Source organism: Epinephelus fuscoguttatus, linkage group LG13 (assembly GCF_011397635.1).
Source record: "Epinephelus fuscoguttatus linkage group LG13, E.fuscoguttatus.final_Chr_v1".
In the NCBI taxonomy this organism is placed as follows: domain Eukaryota; kingdom Metazoa; phylum Chordata; class Actinopteri; order Perciformes; family Serranidae; genus Epinephelus; species Epinephelus fuscoguttatus.
In genome coordinates this window covers 24,943,834-24,960,283 of record NC_064764.1, presented here as the reverse complement: position 1 = coordinate 24,960,283, position 16,450 = coordinate 24,943,834, and the positions used below count along the sequence as shown (strand labels likewise).

General features: G+C 39.1%; 1 protein-coding gene across 2 annotated transcripts; it reads left to right on the top strand.

Annotated features, from left to right (window-relative positions):
- The first annotated feature begins 875 nt into the window (after nt 1–875).
- LOC125900279 (RNA polymerase-associated protein LEO1-like) lies at nt 876–15,607 on the top strand. 2 transcript variants are annotated; one of them, XM_049595190.1, is made up of 10 exons: nt 876–1,187; nt 3,048–3,338; nt 4,908–5,171; nt 9,125–9,226; nt 9,514–9,567; nt 10,588–10,743; nt 10,989–11,024; nt 11,123–11,170; nt 11,796–12,026; nt 13,197–15,607. In XM_049595190.1, exons 1-10 carry the CDS (start codon nt 1,139–1,141, stop codon nt 13,892–13,894), a joined length of 1,929 nt encoding a protein of 642 aa, XP_049451147.1. In that variant the 5' UTR covers nt 876–1,138; the 3' UTR covers nt 13,895–15,607. The 2 variants fall into 2 exon arrangements, with proteins under 2 accessions (XP_049451147.1, XP_049451146.1); XM_049595189.1 differs by having other exon boundaries at nt 878–1,187; nt 10,986–11,024; nt 13,197–15,606.
- The last annotated feature ends 843 nt before the right edge of the window (nt 15,608–16,450 follow it).

Below are 16,450 nucleotides of genomic sequence, written 5' to 3'. Positions count from 1 at the left end.
TTGGGAAGAGTTTGCCACATCCAGTTCACATTTTGAGTGATTACACCTTCCAGGATGTGTTTAATGTAATCTTGTAAAATGTAACGGGAAACTTGAGTAAGTACAGCTGTTTGAAGGAGGAAATTGTTAATGTTTTCACAGCACAAAGCAGCATAAAGTAGATATTACAGAGGGAACTATGATGTATCATGTATAGTAAAAAGGCCTTTTGCTTATTTTTTAAAGATGTATTTCATGTGAAAGAAGGTTATGTTAAAGGCTGTTTCATAGATAGCCTGTGTATTATTGACGCTGCTCATTCAAAGTTGGTGTAATGAAGGACTGAATGACTTTATAACTGTTCTTTTTTTAAATAGTGTAGATATCTAGCATACAAGAATAAAAAAATAACAAACAATACAAAAAACAAACAAACAAAAGAAACATCAATATAAAAACCGCTATTGTTAAATTGTTTTAAACACCAATATCAGTATCGTCCCAGAAATTAAACATCGGTGCATCCCCAGTTCAATTAGAAAGTTATTTTGCACATTTTATAATCATTTTACAGTGTTCTGTATTATTTTATTGATTATTTTTCTGAACAAATTCATTTGTAAATCTTTTTTATTGATCATTGAGTTATAGGACTATAATCTATTTTAATCTATAATATATTTTTAATATTTTACAGATAAACAGATTTGGCTGTCTGTACATGAACATGCACTAATGTGAAATAATTTTAAATATTTCAATGATTATGGACATATTTATACGCCTAAGTTTCCAAGCCCAGAGCCTCTGCCATGTTGATGTGTTTAGTCAGGTTTAGATTTTATTTTGAAGGAACGAAAACAGGAAACACCGGAAACCATCAGGTATGTCACCTGCGAGTTGTCTTTAGTCCAAATACTTTCGTTTGCGAAGCTGTCTGGGAGCCGTGGCCAGTCCGTACCCTACAAACACACCCATTGGATTAGGCCTACGCCTATTTTACGCCTGTTCCGACTTGTTCGAAGAAAGATAGGCTAATAGTTACTTTCGACTTACTGTAAGAAGACAGTTACCCTATTTATTCCAGCAACACCTGCGACCAAGTGAAAGTAAATGTAAGACGGCGGCTGAGTACGTGATTTTCATCGGCTTTTCTGAAATGGCTGTTCGGTGTTTCCTGGTCTATCTCACTCTTACCTGGTGCCTAGGTGAGTTTGTGTGTTTGGATTGTGTTTGCGGTTTTTTAAATGTGCACTTTCATGTCGCCATATTAACCACTGTGTGCATCTTGTAGGCCTGACAGGACAAATCAGGGAAAAGTTAATGATTCACCTACTGTGGGGTTCAAGAGTTCATGATATCTCAGAGCAGTGTACTCTACTGTGTGTCTGTGGTATAAACTAGGTTTGACCCAATGTTTTTAACTGCTTTAGTAAAAAAGAACAACTGCCCAATTAATGCTGTATAATTTACAGTGTATTTTTTTATGCAGCTGTATGCCTATCCTTGGGATACCAAGACATAAGACACCAGCGATAACATTATAACTATGTATGACGAGTCTATGTATGCACATACATTACTGGTAGTTACACCTGTACAATCAAACAAAACAACATCCTTGAAATGCCTATCCCACGATGACAGGCTGATAAAGTTTTTGATTACAGTGTCAGAGAGGTGCGGTGCTATTTCTTGAGGCTGACCAAATGATATTGCAAAGTTTGACCCAATAGCATTGATATATGGTCTTTTCACAGATTTGCTGGAGCTTTCAACCGTGTTTCATAGTCTTCATCAGTAGATGAAGTTTGCTCAGCTGACAAATGGCTCAGTTTCCATCACGTTATATTAGTTATCTGATAAAGTAGTGTTAGTACAAGGCAGGGTTTTAAATGCAGCTGCAGAGCTGGACATTAAAATACTTTGCAGCCCACTACTTTCTGACTGTTTATTTGTATTTTTTATTCATTTTTGAGGGGCATTTTTGCCAATTAGATCCATAGTGAAGAGGCAGACATGTGGCGAGAGAAGTTCCATACTTGGGTCATGTGATGACGGCTGTCTCCTTGACAACTGAGCAAGAAAAACCAACTATGAAATGCTGTGAAAGCTCCACAAAAAAGTAGACCTTGACTAGTTAAGATTGTCAAACTGTTTATTTGCAAGGTCAGGGTACTCTCTTATAGAAAAGCTTTCTAAAATTTTGCCAGCCTCCATTAACAAACATTAGGGGTACAAAAATAAATAAAAACAGCTCTTTGTAATGCTGTCCAGGACACCAGCAAAATGAACGAGTCTCAAAAATGATAGATTGGAATCAGCACCTCTCCGGCACAGTGTTAGCAAAAACAATCACTATAACATTCACGCAAATAGGATTTATTGCTGGATCATGGGGACAAGCTACTCCAGACGTCCCTCTCCCTATAGCAATGCTTTCTAGCTCAGCTCCTCTTGCAGGAACCCAAGGTATTCCCAAACCAGATGAGAGATACAATCTCTCCAGCGTGTTCTGGGTCTGCCCCGAGGACTCCTACCACTTGCCTGGAAAACCTCTAACAGGAGGCACCCAGGAGGCGTCTTTATCAGATGCCCGAACCCCCTCAATAGGCCCTGAAGGAGCAGCAGTTTTACACCAAGCTCCCTCCAAAAGTCTGAGCTCCTCGCCCTATCTCTAAGGCTGAGCCCAGCCACCCCACTGAGGAAGCTTATTTCAGCCGCTTGTATCCGCAATCTCATTCTTTCGGTCACTGCCCAAAGCTAATGGCCACAGGTGAGGGCAGGAATTTGACTGGTTATTCGAGAGCTTTGCCTTCTGGCTCAGTTCCCTCTTCACTAAAACGGTCCAGCGCAATGCTGGCATCGCTGCTGACGCTCATCTCATGCTCCATTTTACGTATGTGGAGCAGATTTATTTGTATGGGATTATATTAGATCGTACAGGTGTGTCTAATAGATCGGCAACTCGATGTATAGTGTTGAGATCTTGAGTTGTTATTACACACAATACAAACACTTTCAGACATTATGCGGTATGTTTCTATAAGTCTATTCTCTGTGCCTAGTTGCTGGACAGTCTCCAAAATATGTACTCAAGGGGAACACAGTCCACTTGGAGCCGGGCATTAATGGACAACCTGATGGGATTCTATGGAAACACAATGGCAACAAAGTTGTAGAGTTTAACGGCAACGAGGAACACGTGTACAACCCATATAAAGACAGGATCACTCTTGACTGGGTCACTGCTGAACTCGATATCGCTAACCTCAGATTTGAAGACAGCGGAGAGTATGAACTTGAAGTAGACATCAACAAAGGGCTGCATCGTTCAGTTCATGAATTGGAGGTCATAGGTAAGTTGTTTCCCCTTTAACAAAGTGGTTAATTGATCACATTGGTACGTGCATTCTATAGCTGCAAGTTGAAATGTTGCCAAAGTAACTCCGTACCCTTAAAGGTCTTTAAAGTAAAATCAAACGTGCAAAAGAAAATGGACATCTGCAGTAAAGAAAATACAGTTGATTAATGCCACTGCCACTACCAGCAATAAATATGAGATCCTTCCATGTTTTATTGTTTTACAACTTTGCATTACGATGTGTTTTAAACGTCTCTTTGAAGCTGATCATCAGAAAACTCTTTATTGTGAGAGTTCCGTGACTGTAATGGGAGATAGTGTGCATAAAACAACTGTTGCTCAGTCACAACGTTATAGTAAAGTGGCAAAGAGGATGCTGCAATAAACTTGCAATGCTGTGATAGTGTTTCCTAGCAGACATTGAAACAAGTGAAGAAAAGTTCAATGTTCACATAAGACAAAAACTGGGCTGAGCACCGCAGCTGAAACACCCAACGTGAAGCACAGTGGTGGCCATGGAAGGTTTGTGAAGGCAGAGGGAAAATGAATGCAGCAAACTAAAGAGAAATCTTGAAGCTGACAAGAGAACAGCAGCTTGTCAGAAGATTTATTGCCAGGAATTCAGTTCAGAATATGTAGCGTCAAGCAACTAATTGTGAGGGAAAATTGTAGAGGTCAGATGTGCAAGCCTGACACAGACAGTTCCATACCGAGTCAAGGCTGGTATGCTGCTAAAGAGGCTTTTGAGGGGTAGTCAATACATGTATTATTATCAGTAACATTTAGATCACTTTGTAGGGATTTGTTTTCACATTCAAGAGTCATTTCTGTTGATCAGTTTCAGAAAAACTTTACTCACTAGTATAAAACAATAAAACCTGAAAGAGGTGTGGTAGTGGGGAATATTTTTATAGGCACTGTACCTTTGGTACAGTTGCTGATTTCATCATGGTTGAGGATTTATTGAGGCTTTTTTGTTTTTGAATTAATCTATAAAGTTTTAATTTTTAATTTCATTTGTATTAAAACAGGCAAACTGTTCATATTTGTAGTTTTGTTAACCTGTGGAACTCAGTGTAGAAGCCCCACAGAGCATTCCCACATTAGCCTCCAGTTAATTGAGACATTGAGTCAGGACTGCTAGCCCACGCCCAACAGTATAAAGATCCAGATATCAAAACCAAGTTTATCTCTTAATAAATCACCTATAAAAATGGATTTTATAGCTGGCTATTTGCTTTGGTTTTTATGACAGCCTCAGTTGAGAGACTTTGTTCTCCAGAAAGTATTGGTTTGTCCAAAGAACTGAAAGCAATATACATTTACTATCAGTGCCAAAGACAAAGAAAGGGGAAATTACTGTGAATTATATTATCTCTATTATATCTTTGATATGCCTTTCATGTATAACTATATCAATTTTTTTATTAAGATTTTCTGATAAGAGCTTTATGTCCTTTATATTCTATACTATGTTTAAAATGTTGTTATGCATGACGTAGCGTAATAGAATTATTCAGTTAAGTTGGTATTCATTTATTTATCCATTTATCTATTCATTAAGATGAAGTCGCCAAGCCCACCATATCCTGTGAGATGATGGACGGCGGCAGCTCTAACAAATCTGGAAAGCTAGTGTGCACCACGGAGCCCAGACGACCTGAGTCTTTGATTAAGTTTGAGTGGAGCTCAAATGGAAAAGTGCAGCGTGGCCCAAATTTACTGGTATCTCTGGGGGAGAAACATGATGATGATGTGTACAGTTGTCATGTGAGCAACCCTCTGAGTAGGAAAACTGCTACATTCACTGCAAAGGATTGCCACCCAGGTAAGATTTCACTTAGGGTTCGGCTGCGTGTATATTTATTGTTCATTTTGTGGAAATTGTCATTTCAAGCAAATGTACTTTTAGAAGCTAATTTAGGCAGGGTATTCATATAAATAACCCACCATAAGTCATTAAAGGGTAGCTGCTATTTTCCAACATGGACCCTATTTTCCCATGTGTTTGTGTCTAAGTGAGTAATGGGAACAACGGAAATTTTTGAAATTGGTCGTGTACTGAGAGAGAGCAGCTGCAATACAGGCTGCAATGTAACAACTTGGGGCATTTGTGCATCGTTAATGTATGTCTACTTAAAGTGTTTGTTTTTGCCACTTACAGGCTCAGATTGTTATTCTGACTGTCTGAAAACATTGTGGAAAGGACCCTTCAGAGATAGACCTTTGTGTTAAAGTGTCATATCCTTTTTGTTTAACCAGAAACAGCCCACAAATCACTTGCGCCAAACCCACCAGACTCTATTTATATTAACAGTAATTTTATCATTGTAGAACACACTTCATTCAAAGTTGACAGAAAGAAAATGCAACTCACAAAACTGCCCTGCTTCATCTAGCCACTGTTACAACAATCTTAAACTGTGATTTGGTTTAAAGGGGAACTAATGTTTTTTTTTTCAACCTGGGCTCTATTTTCCGATCTACTTTTGTCTAAATGAGTGATAGGATGTTCAATATTTGACATTTCTCCAGTACGAAGCTAGAGCTGACCTGCCTGCAGCCCATGTGCGCGCGCTGTATTAAACAATAGGGCACTGGGACAGCGACAAACAACGTCAAAATACGTCCACTAAAAGTGCATTTTTTTCACACAGATAGACTCAGATTGTTAGTGTAATTATCCGACAACGTAACGGAAAGGAGAAATGAACGTCTGTGTTTACCTTTGATTCGGACATGTTGTTCTGCCTGTTGCAATTTTAGTATATGTGCTAGGGTTGGGTACCGAAACTCGGTACTTTTTGTACTTGGTACTGATTCACGTCGGTACTACCGAGTACCGATTCACTTAAAATGAATCGGTGCCAAATTTCGGTACCTGAGGTGGAGGCAGAGTGAGAGTGCATGACTAGCATCTCAGACTCAGCAACAATGGCGACAAAAAAAATGTGCAGACAAAAGTTAACGTGCAGCACTGTTCCTAAATGTTCTCAATAAAATGTTGAAACTGAGAAGTTTACTATGTGGACTATGGGCCCGAACGACGCATAGTGCATCCAAATTCACACCCGTTCTTCTCTGTGGATTTTCTCTGCGACCGTGCATCATAGCGAGAAGCCACGGATATCACGTGAAACTGCAAAACTGTAGCTTTCCGACAAGGCCAAGCACTTGTCGGTAGTCCAATGTTTTCACAGTGAAAAAATTTGATAAAGTTACAATAAATTGATGTATAACAGAGCTTTTATACAGCTTTGCACACACATTACTGTTGGATGGATTACTCACGAATGCAGGCTCGCGCAAAAATGCCACGCATATCACATGAAAACGCAAGACCACACACATCATTGTGCTGTCATCCCATCACGCTATAAATCCAGATCAATTGTCTACAAAATAAAAACCTGACGAATTTCTTTACAATCCATTATACAGATCTTGTTATCAGTCACTTCATATAGTGAGGAATATCGTATCTTACCACGTCTTAGGCTTGCGTGTGTTTCTCCCTGTCTATCCACATTTGTAGTCCGGCTTTCAAGATGCAAATATCTCCATATTGTCCAGTTGACACTCCATCAGACTTTGTATGACAAGACAAGCGCACTTCACCTTTGCGCACCCAGACAACTGCAGCATAATTATGCATGCTGACAGGGCCGTAGTCACCATATAAATTGAGGGGAACACGTGCCCCCCCCACCAATGCCCAAAATGTACCCCCAATATATAACTGAAACTGAAAAACAAATATTATCTTGGAGGACATCATTGCACTTGGTTGACTATTTTTCTATGATCTTAGATGTAAATATTGCATGTTTCCTTCAGATAAAACACATTTTTGACTTGTGAATGAGTCAATGGAATTTCTTGCAATAATGAAAAAATACTGGCAATTATGTCCACCTGGCACAAACCACATGTTTTGGACAACTGTGAAGTGACAGAATGTCCCAGCATCATGGTTCTTATATTGCCAGATTCCAGAGAGTCTCCCCTCTTCATATATGGCAGAATATGTCAACTTCCAACTTGCTATGGTGAGATACATGTCAAAATGTAAGAATTTAGTAACACAGATTTGTTTTTTTCATTGATACAAAAATTTATATAAAATACAGGCACATAGAAGGACATGGAATGATGGCAAATCTGGTTAGCCCAGATTGCCCTGAAAAAACAAGATATAGCATGTGTATGTAGCCTTTATAATGACTGTGATATGAGCTTAAAAGTAAAGGCGGTAAAAATACCCCAAAAAGGCCTAGGGCCCATAGGGTTAAAAAGTACCGAAATAAGGTACTGTTTGGTACCGGTACCGAATTCCAGATATCGGTACCGGTACCGTATTGGTTCAGTTATGAATGATACCCAACCCTAATATGTGCTACCGAAGTAACACTGCTCCCACTCTCTCCTCGTCTGCTCTTCAATTTCAATGAGCTCTGCCTCCGTGTACATCCGTGTACTCCGTGTTCAAATAAATATGGGCGGTCATCAAATTCAAATGGCTCATCCAGATCCAGTTGGTCAAAATCGTGTAAAAATTCAGCCATGACTACTCCAAACAGAGTAACTCCTCGCGTTTGGTAAGATCACTCCAGCGGTAACTTCCTGCAACATCTCAAATCTCGCGAGACGTGAGATTTCAGAACCAGACTTTCACTCTTTGAGTGAGTGTTTTGACTTGCCGCAACAAACATGTCCGAATTTTTACCCGATTTTGACCAACTGGATCTGGATGAGCCATTTGAATTTGATGACCGCCCGTATTTATTTATATTTATTTCGGTAGCACATATACTAAAATTGCAACAGGCAGAGGAACATGTCCGAATCCAGCTAAAGGTAAACACAGACGTTCATTTCTAGTTTCCGTTATGTTGTCAGATAATTACACTAATAATCCGAGCCTATCTGTGTGAAAAAACTGTACTTTTAGTGGACGTATTCTGACGTTTTCTGACGCTGTCTGAGTGCCCTATTATTTAATATAGCGCGCGCTCATGTGCTGCAGGCAGGTCAGCCCGAGCTTTGTACTGGAGAAATGTTAAATATTAAACATCCTATCACATTTAAACAAAAGTAGATCAGAAAATAGGGCCCAGGTTGAAAAAAAAAACATTAGTTCCCCTTTAAATAAAACCTTAATTCACCTTGTCAATTTCGGGGCCGTTTCTAGTTAAACAAAAGGGATGTTACTCTTTAGCAAAAAAGCCTGTCTTTACAGGGATTCTTTCCATAAATTGTCCAACGCTTTGAACAATAATTTGATCCTGTCAGTGGCAAAAACAAGCACTTAAGTGGATGTACATTGATGCTGCAGAAATACTCTGAGTGGTTACATTGCAGCAGACACAGAAACATGGGAAAATAAGGTCCAGGTTGAAAGACAGCGAAGTTATTTGCTTAAGAAGCAATACCTGCAGTGCGTCATTGACATAGACAAAGACAATTTGAAACAGAGACTTTAATCTTGCATATGCAGCTGGGCTTTATTTCTTACTGGTGGAGGAAAAGAAAATGAAACACAAATTATGTGTGCACAGCATATGTGTGCATACTCGATACCTATAATAATGGAATGAAATGTTATAATTAATCAAAAATAGGCTTTCAAAGTGATTTACAATTTAAATATATCCTTTGTTATAGCATTAAGAGAGACGGGAAAGTTCATGTTCAAAATCCAGACTGAAATACTGAGTGTGACAGTACGACATTGTTTTAACAACTAATGTAATGTGATAAAACGTTTGTGGTTCTGTGCAGACGGTTCATCTGCAGCACTGATTGCCAGCCTGGTCAGCATCATTTTAATTGGGCTTTTTCTCGTGGGTCTGGGCGTACTGTTCTGCAAACTACACTATAAAGGTAAAAATGACAAAAAACACATCTTAACCAGAGGAAGTGCTCCAAAAATATGTATTTTTCAGCCATTAAGGAGCACAAGCTGATATATATGCACTGATGTCCATGTATTCTTAAAGCTATGTGTAACAGTTGACAGAATGCATGATAAGTATTACATTGTCTACCAACTGTATGTATGGAAAGCTGTTTATGTGCAGTGTTACTGAACACAAGCAACAGTTATTATGTATTTAACCACAACATACTGTTTCTTTCTTCTTTTTCTGACCTCTCGCTCTTGCTTTCAGCATGTTTTGCAAACGATGATTTGGAAAAACAGTCACCGACCAAAAAAACAGAAGGTAAGAAGGACACTGTATGTACGCTTAAAGCAGCAATGTTTGGCCTTTAAGATGATTAATTAATATTAAATAATAATATAAAATGATAATATTGAAATTGATTTTTTATTAAATGTCTGTCAATAGATTAATCGTATCAATCAGCTAATTGATTCAGCATCATTCAGATGAGAGAACAAGCAGTGGACACTAAAAAAAACAGTTTTCATAATAAAAAAAATGAATGTCATTAATAGTGCAGTAGAAAACTGACCTATTATGTACTAGACCACTGAGCACCACCATGTACGTATTATTTTCCTGTTTTCGTTTTTTCTATTTTCTCTCATTTTCTTTTTCCTATTTTAAAGACATCGTGAGGTTAGACAATGACCAGGTATTGCCACAAGATGGAACATGAGAATTACGTTTGGTTATCGATTTTGTTCCTTGTAGTGATAAAAACAAAGCGTGCAGCAGTTTCATTTGGCAAGTGTTGACTGTTCATTGTGTGCAGCGCAGGGGGTGTCGCAGATAAGAGCTAGAGAGCACTCTACCTGCAAAGCTGCACAATAGTTTTAATATTGTAAATAGATAATAATCAAGCATGTTTTGAAGTGCTTAATGATTTGCATCTGGATCCAAATCTGCATCAAATACACACAGTGATAGTAAATTATAATGATAGTGATAGATTTTCTCGCAGAAGCTCCTGTGAAACCTTTTACCCTACATCGCTTTATAAACAAACCCTTTTCAAAATTTCCCTGGGCACATTTCAGAAGTGATTGTTCCTTTGTTCATAACCTACTTCTCAGCCACTGTTAAATCTCTTTTTATTTTTTATACTGATGAATCCATAATGATGGGTATTAATGCAATCTGAGGTCCATTTTGATGCAGTCCATGGCTCTCGTGAAAATGTCTGTCAGCTTGTTATTAACATCACACACTGCTCTTCAGTGTGCTGTTCTACTCAAAGGTCATAATGTCTACATTATGTGTTATGTTACATTGTATTTTATATTTCAACTGTTCCAGGGTCAGATGAGCAGGCAGCTCCAGGTGTAGAAAGAAAGCCCCTCCTTCACAGAGAGTCCACACTTGCCTCTACTCAGCCACTTCGCCATTTGTCCCCAGGTGTGAGGAGTATGAGGCAGGACGATGATGCACATTCAGATGTTGAGACTGTCAAAAGTAAGAGGCTGCTAAGAAATGTATTGCGTGTTGTTTGCTACACTAGTAGCAAAATCTGGGTTAAAAGCAAATTGATAGAAGAAAAATGTATTTTTGATAATGGCGAAAGAGCATCATGCTTTGTGTCATTTTCTTTGAATTGAGATTGTTTCTGAGAATGGCATGTGTCCCAAATTATTATGGACTGAACCAAGAAGCATTTTTTGTGAAATTCCTATCTTTTATTCTTTTTTTTGTGATAGCAGGTGATATGGATAAACCAGATGAGACGCCACAAAAAGGTGACATTAATACAAATGTTATTTGTTGTAGCTTACATACTAAATATAAAGGTTGCTTCATATTAACATTGCTGGTTGTGACTTATCACTCTTTTTAGGTGTTCAAGAGCTTACAATGAGGTTTGAGCAAAACAGTGTCAAGAGAGGTAAAGAATTTTCCTCAAAAACAATATATGGACTGGTACAGAACTAACCTTCTCTCAATATCACTCACTTTTAACCCACTAGAAGTGTATTGCGGTGTATTTCTCTGCAGGGCCTTCTGCCTGTATTTTCTTATTTACCTCTTGTTTTCTGGGTTCAAGATGTTTATGGGGGACATATATGTACCCCCACAGCTCTAAGGTGGGGTCAGGGCTTTATAAAAAGGTAGCAACCAGGTGCCAGACTGCAAGCAGCAGGCATTCAAGAGACACAGTGCCAAAAAAAAAAAAAAGTCAAGAGCAAATCTAGGGTTGGCTTTTATTTTCACTTTTCCAGGCAAGTGTGTTCACGAACAGTAACTGACAATCCTGCATAGTATACCTGTAAAAAAAAAAAAAAAAAAAAAGGATTGTTTGCTAACAGCTGCAACTAATACTTATTTTTTTACTGTCACGTATTCATTTATTTTTCTCTCTTTTGATGATTCAATTAATAACATCAGACAATGCTCTTTGCTTGTTTGTTTAACTCCCAGATTTCAAAGACTGCTTGTGTATATTCATCTCTTAAAGCATTCTCTTTCTTCATTTTCTTTTTTCTGTGTTTCCGGTTTACAAAATAAAACAGAGAAGCCCAAGGAGCCTGTGTCTCTTCCTTCCACTCCGCCGAATGAGCCACCTTCTCCTCTGTATCAGAATAGCCTTGCCAGCAGCCACAAAGGTGATCTGGATACAGAACAGCTCGGAGAACACACAGAGGTAGAAGTCCCACAGTTGGACCTCTCAGACCCAGCCGGAGTGTCGGATGACTTCAGTGAGGACACGAACTCTGATCGCTTCATTGCTCCTGAGCAGCCAGGTTTGGAAACTTCACTACTCAGAGTAGTTACAGGAAAAAAAACACTAAAATTATGTGTGCCCAAAATACTTCATCGATAGGTGCAAAGCCATTTTCCTACAGTGCAGTACAGAAGTGAAAGTGGACACAGTTTAAGTGAACAGCGACATTGGATTAAACATCCATGTTAGGGTAGGCATATGTTGTAATATCTGACACACAAGATAAAGGATGTAGCAGCAGTTTAATTTGTGACTGATCATTCTTTGCAATGATCTTGACAGATTAGACGAAAACATAGAAGAAGGAATTGACCTCAGCCAATGATCTAACTTTAAAGTAGAGACCTAACTGCATTTTGAGAGTATCCATCTTAAGTGTTATGATGGGTTTCCAAGTGAAAAGGTTAGGCAGGCAGGATATACAATTCCATGGACAGGATACAGTGTTGGGAGGAATTTAATTTAATCACTAAAAAGTGGGAATGTCATAACAGACATGGAGGGGCCCCGTCGGTGACAGACGAAGCCCATCAAATGGGACATGTAGTTGCTGAAGCAGTCCACTGCACACAATCTGGAGCTGTTGCAGATAAATTCTAGCCAGCGGGCCTGTAACCACAGTGTTTTTGGGAAACGATGCCACGCCAAGCTGCAAGCTGTTGCCTGCTGGCTAACTAATAAATCCTAGCTCTGTGCAGCTAAATATTGCAGATTGATTTATGGGTGGATGTCATGATGTTGGTTTAAACTGGTTTGATAGTAGCTTATGTACGCACTGTCATGGTTTGTTTTACAGGAAGTAAACCTGATTGTATTTTGAAGAATACAAAGATGCATCTTTTGTCATTTTTGGCATATATTAATAGGTGCACAGTATGGCGGGGATGTGATCTGAAAGGGTTAAAAGGCATTTTTCATTTCATCTTGACGTTAAGTATGACCACAGCATTTCTTATTCTTGACAGTTCAAACTTAAGCATGTTAAAGCTGAAGGAGGAGCTACATTTGATTGATATTATTGCTATTTAATGCGGTCTGTGGGTTACTTGGGAAAGGGCTTTTCGGCTCTGCTATTTTTTTTTAATCTCCATGGAGTAAGATTTATTTACTGCCTCTGCACAATTTAATCTTAGCAGTCACTTCCACTTTTTAAAAAGGCATTTTTTACTCATTTTTCTGTCTGTTTCAGAGCCAGAGAAGGAGGCAGATGAGGATGAGGAAGCACAGCCTGCTCCTTCCAATGCTGTAACTCCTCCTGTTGCTCGGCCACGCACCGCTTTGACCAAAAGCTCTCCAAATACAGCACCCAAGGACACCGCTGGTGAACACGAGGAAGAGGCCAACTCAGATCAGGCCACTGAGGAAACTGCGGAGAATAATGCCAGAGAATCTGACTCATCAGGGGAAGGAGAAAGAAATGAATCAGACGACTCTCGCAAGGACAGAGAGTCGCCCATCGTTCCTGAACAGAAAGACTCAAAAACATCACTGGATAAGCCGGAGTCGCCACAGAGAGAAGCACACACGAGCGAAGACAACCAGCAAGAAAGTGTCAAACCAGCTGCTGAAGTTGAAAGTGAAAAAGGTAGTGTAGGTGAGAGTGAGGACGCCATCTCCCTGCAACCTCCGAGCCCGCCCCCAACAGAACCAAACAACAGGAACACTGACACCTCTCAAGAGTCCCCACATGCTGCAAATGCAGACCCATGTCGAGAAGACAACAAGACCAGTCGTGACTCAGAGGGGCAGTCAGATGAAGATGAAGGTGAGGGTGAAACTGATGAAAGTAAAAAAGAGGTCCAGAGTGGCCCGAAAGAAGACAAGCCATACAATGAGAGCCTTAGTGAGGATAAAGAAGGACAAAAGAAAAATGAAGTCATTGCATAGGCCCTCAAGCAGCTTGGCAAACTGAAACAAAGTTCAGTAGGAACATCATAGTGAAAGTGAAGCTGTAAATACAGCACAGCAGAAGGCAGTAAGGGAATAAGATCAATGTAAAGATATAAAGGCAGAGTTATAAGAGTGTGGAGGAATTTCACACCAGTTTAATGCAGACAAATGTTTGCTGTGGGAATTTAGGAAAAGATGTGCAGACAGTGAGAGAAGAAGCAGACAGTCACCAAGTAAAAAAGGACAGTTTTGAGGTTGAAAGCAGACGTGTGTTTCATCTATCTCTGTTGCCTGGTTGTTTTTTTAATGTAACATAAACTGACCTGTTAAAACCAGTAACATCAGTATGTATCGGTATGCTAACTGAGCAGAGATCGCCATCTTGTACACGGTGAAACAGTCCGTGTCAGAGAGCTGGCATGCACTTGACTGTACATGTCTCTGCAGAAACAGCACTTCACATTTTTTAAGGAAGTGACTTTACAGTTTTCTGTCTTCGTCTCATGATGTCCACAGTCCTCTTACTTTAAACTTCTGAGCTACTTTAATGTTAGTCATGTGATGCCTTTGTCATGTAATATGACTAATATTGTGTTTTTATTGTTTGTCTTTTTAAACACTACAAAAAAGCATCCATTAATGATGCTACATAATGTTTCCTTATTTTTATTTTTTGTAATGAATCAAGCTATATTATAAGAAGCTATATGTTGACCTGTAAAAAACTGTCTTATTAATGTCATTGTGATAATAAGGAGGACTATATGGTTAAAAGGAAATGGCATCAGCTTAGTTGGATATTCAGTGACTGTGACGAGGTTCAGACAACAGATCTTTGCCCTTTTACATATCAAAATGCTGTATTGACCATGTCGACGGAGAGTCAAACCATTACAAGCTTCAAATAATCCCACATCAAATATATATGTGGTGTGTATGATTATATAGAGTTTATTGATCCCCAGCAGGGAAATTCAATTGTTGCAGCAGTATGACGACAGAAATAAATACACATTAATAAGAGAAAGTAGCAGAAATAAATAATAAGAGGTAAACAGACTGATATAAGAGTAGAATAGAAACAGAAAGCAGCAAAGTTAACACCTGTATGTAAATAGTGTACATATGATAATATTAAAGTAATCTAATACCCACTTTTAAAAATGTTTTATGCATACCTTTATTTTAATTGACACCAGCTAGTTTCTACTACTTCATTACTGTGATGATAATTGACTTTTTTGGGCTGCAGGGTATATCTGTCATTGTTGATTATCCATTAACGTGATTTCCATGTATGAAGCTACAGCTGGACTTTATTTGTATTTTGTTTTCATTTCTCTTCGCTGCAGTTTTTGCTGATGATGAATGTTATGGAAAGGTTTCATTGGAGTAGTAAAAGCAGTGCCAGTGTGAGTAGTTTATGTCCAGTTTCTTCTCTTTTTGTTATATTAAAAGAGTCTTAGATTCCACTGTGTTCAAAAGACATATTGGAGTAAGAGCACCAGTTATTGCAGGTTGCTGTATTTGCTTTGAGATTCCTTTGAAAGCTGAGGAATGGAGCCGGAAACCTCAAGGAATTTATTTACAGGAGAAGTCGTCTATCAGGGGGGGAATGATGGTTGAAATGAAATGCAATACACTTGCAGTGAAATAGGAGAAAAATAAGGTGATAAACTGATGGTGTGTTTGGCAGGAAAGTGCAGCAAATCAAATGTATAACCTACACACACTGACACTGCATCAGCAGACACTGGTAAGTAACTGTAAGAACATTATTGTATCAGTAGGGGGCAGTGTTTATTAGCTCTTACCTCTAATCATGGACTGAATTGGGTTTTTTTTAATTTAAAATGAATGTTTTTCAAGATCTTAATACAGAGAGAGCTGAAGGACATCCTCAGCTATAGAGGGAAGCTTAACAAATAATAAAAATGAGGCTTTACAGGAATTTTTTGCAGAACATTTCTCTAAAGTCTGAGGCATACAGATAGGTCAGGGCAGGGTGTTGATGAGGAGTTGTATGAATGCAGTGTGTAGGAGCGCGTTGTGGCTCTGTGTAATTAAAGGTGAGTTTAGTGAAAAGCTGCCGCAGTAATCCAGCAGCTGAAATCACGAAGATGTAAATGCATTGAAAAGCAGGTTCACCCACTGCTAGATGACAAGCTGGTGTAGATTTCTAAAGGTGCTTGTTGGGCCATGTGAGAAAGTCATGCATGATTAGTTTAACCTCTGAGTCACAGAGGAGTCTATGATCTGCTACCACCTGACCTGTAGGTTCAGGGCACAAGCAGAGAATGAACACTATCGTATTTCTGTGGTCACAACGAATACCAGGGGAATATTAGAGTATTGAATTATTTGCGGGGAACGGGGCTCTGCCTCTTTGAGACGAGGGTCACAATGTGGTTCCACTGAGACGTTGTCGATGTGTCGACGGCAGCAGGGAAGCTCACATCCTGGCTGGAGAGTCTTCCAGTGGAGCAACTGTACCTCCTTTGCCAACATATTTTTATATAAGCATCTTTTCCCTGGGATGATTGTTACACCGGA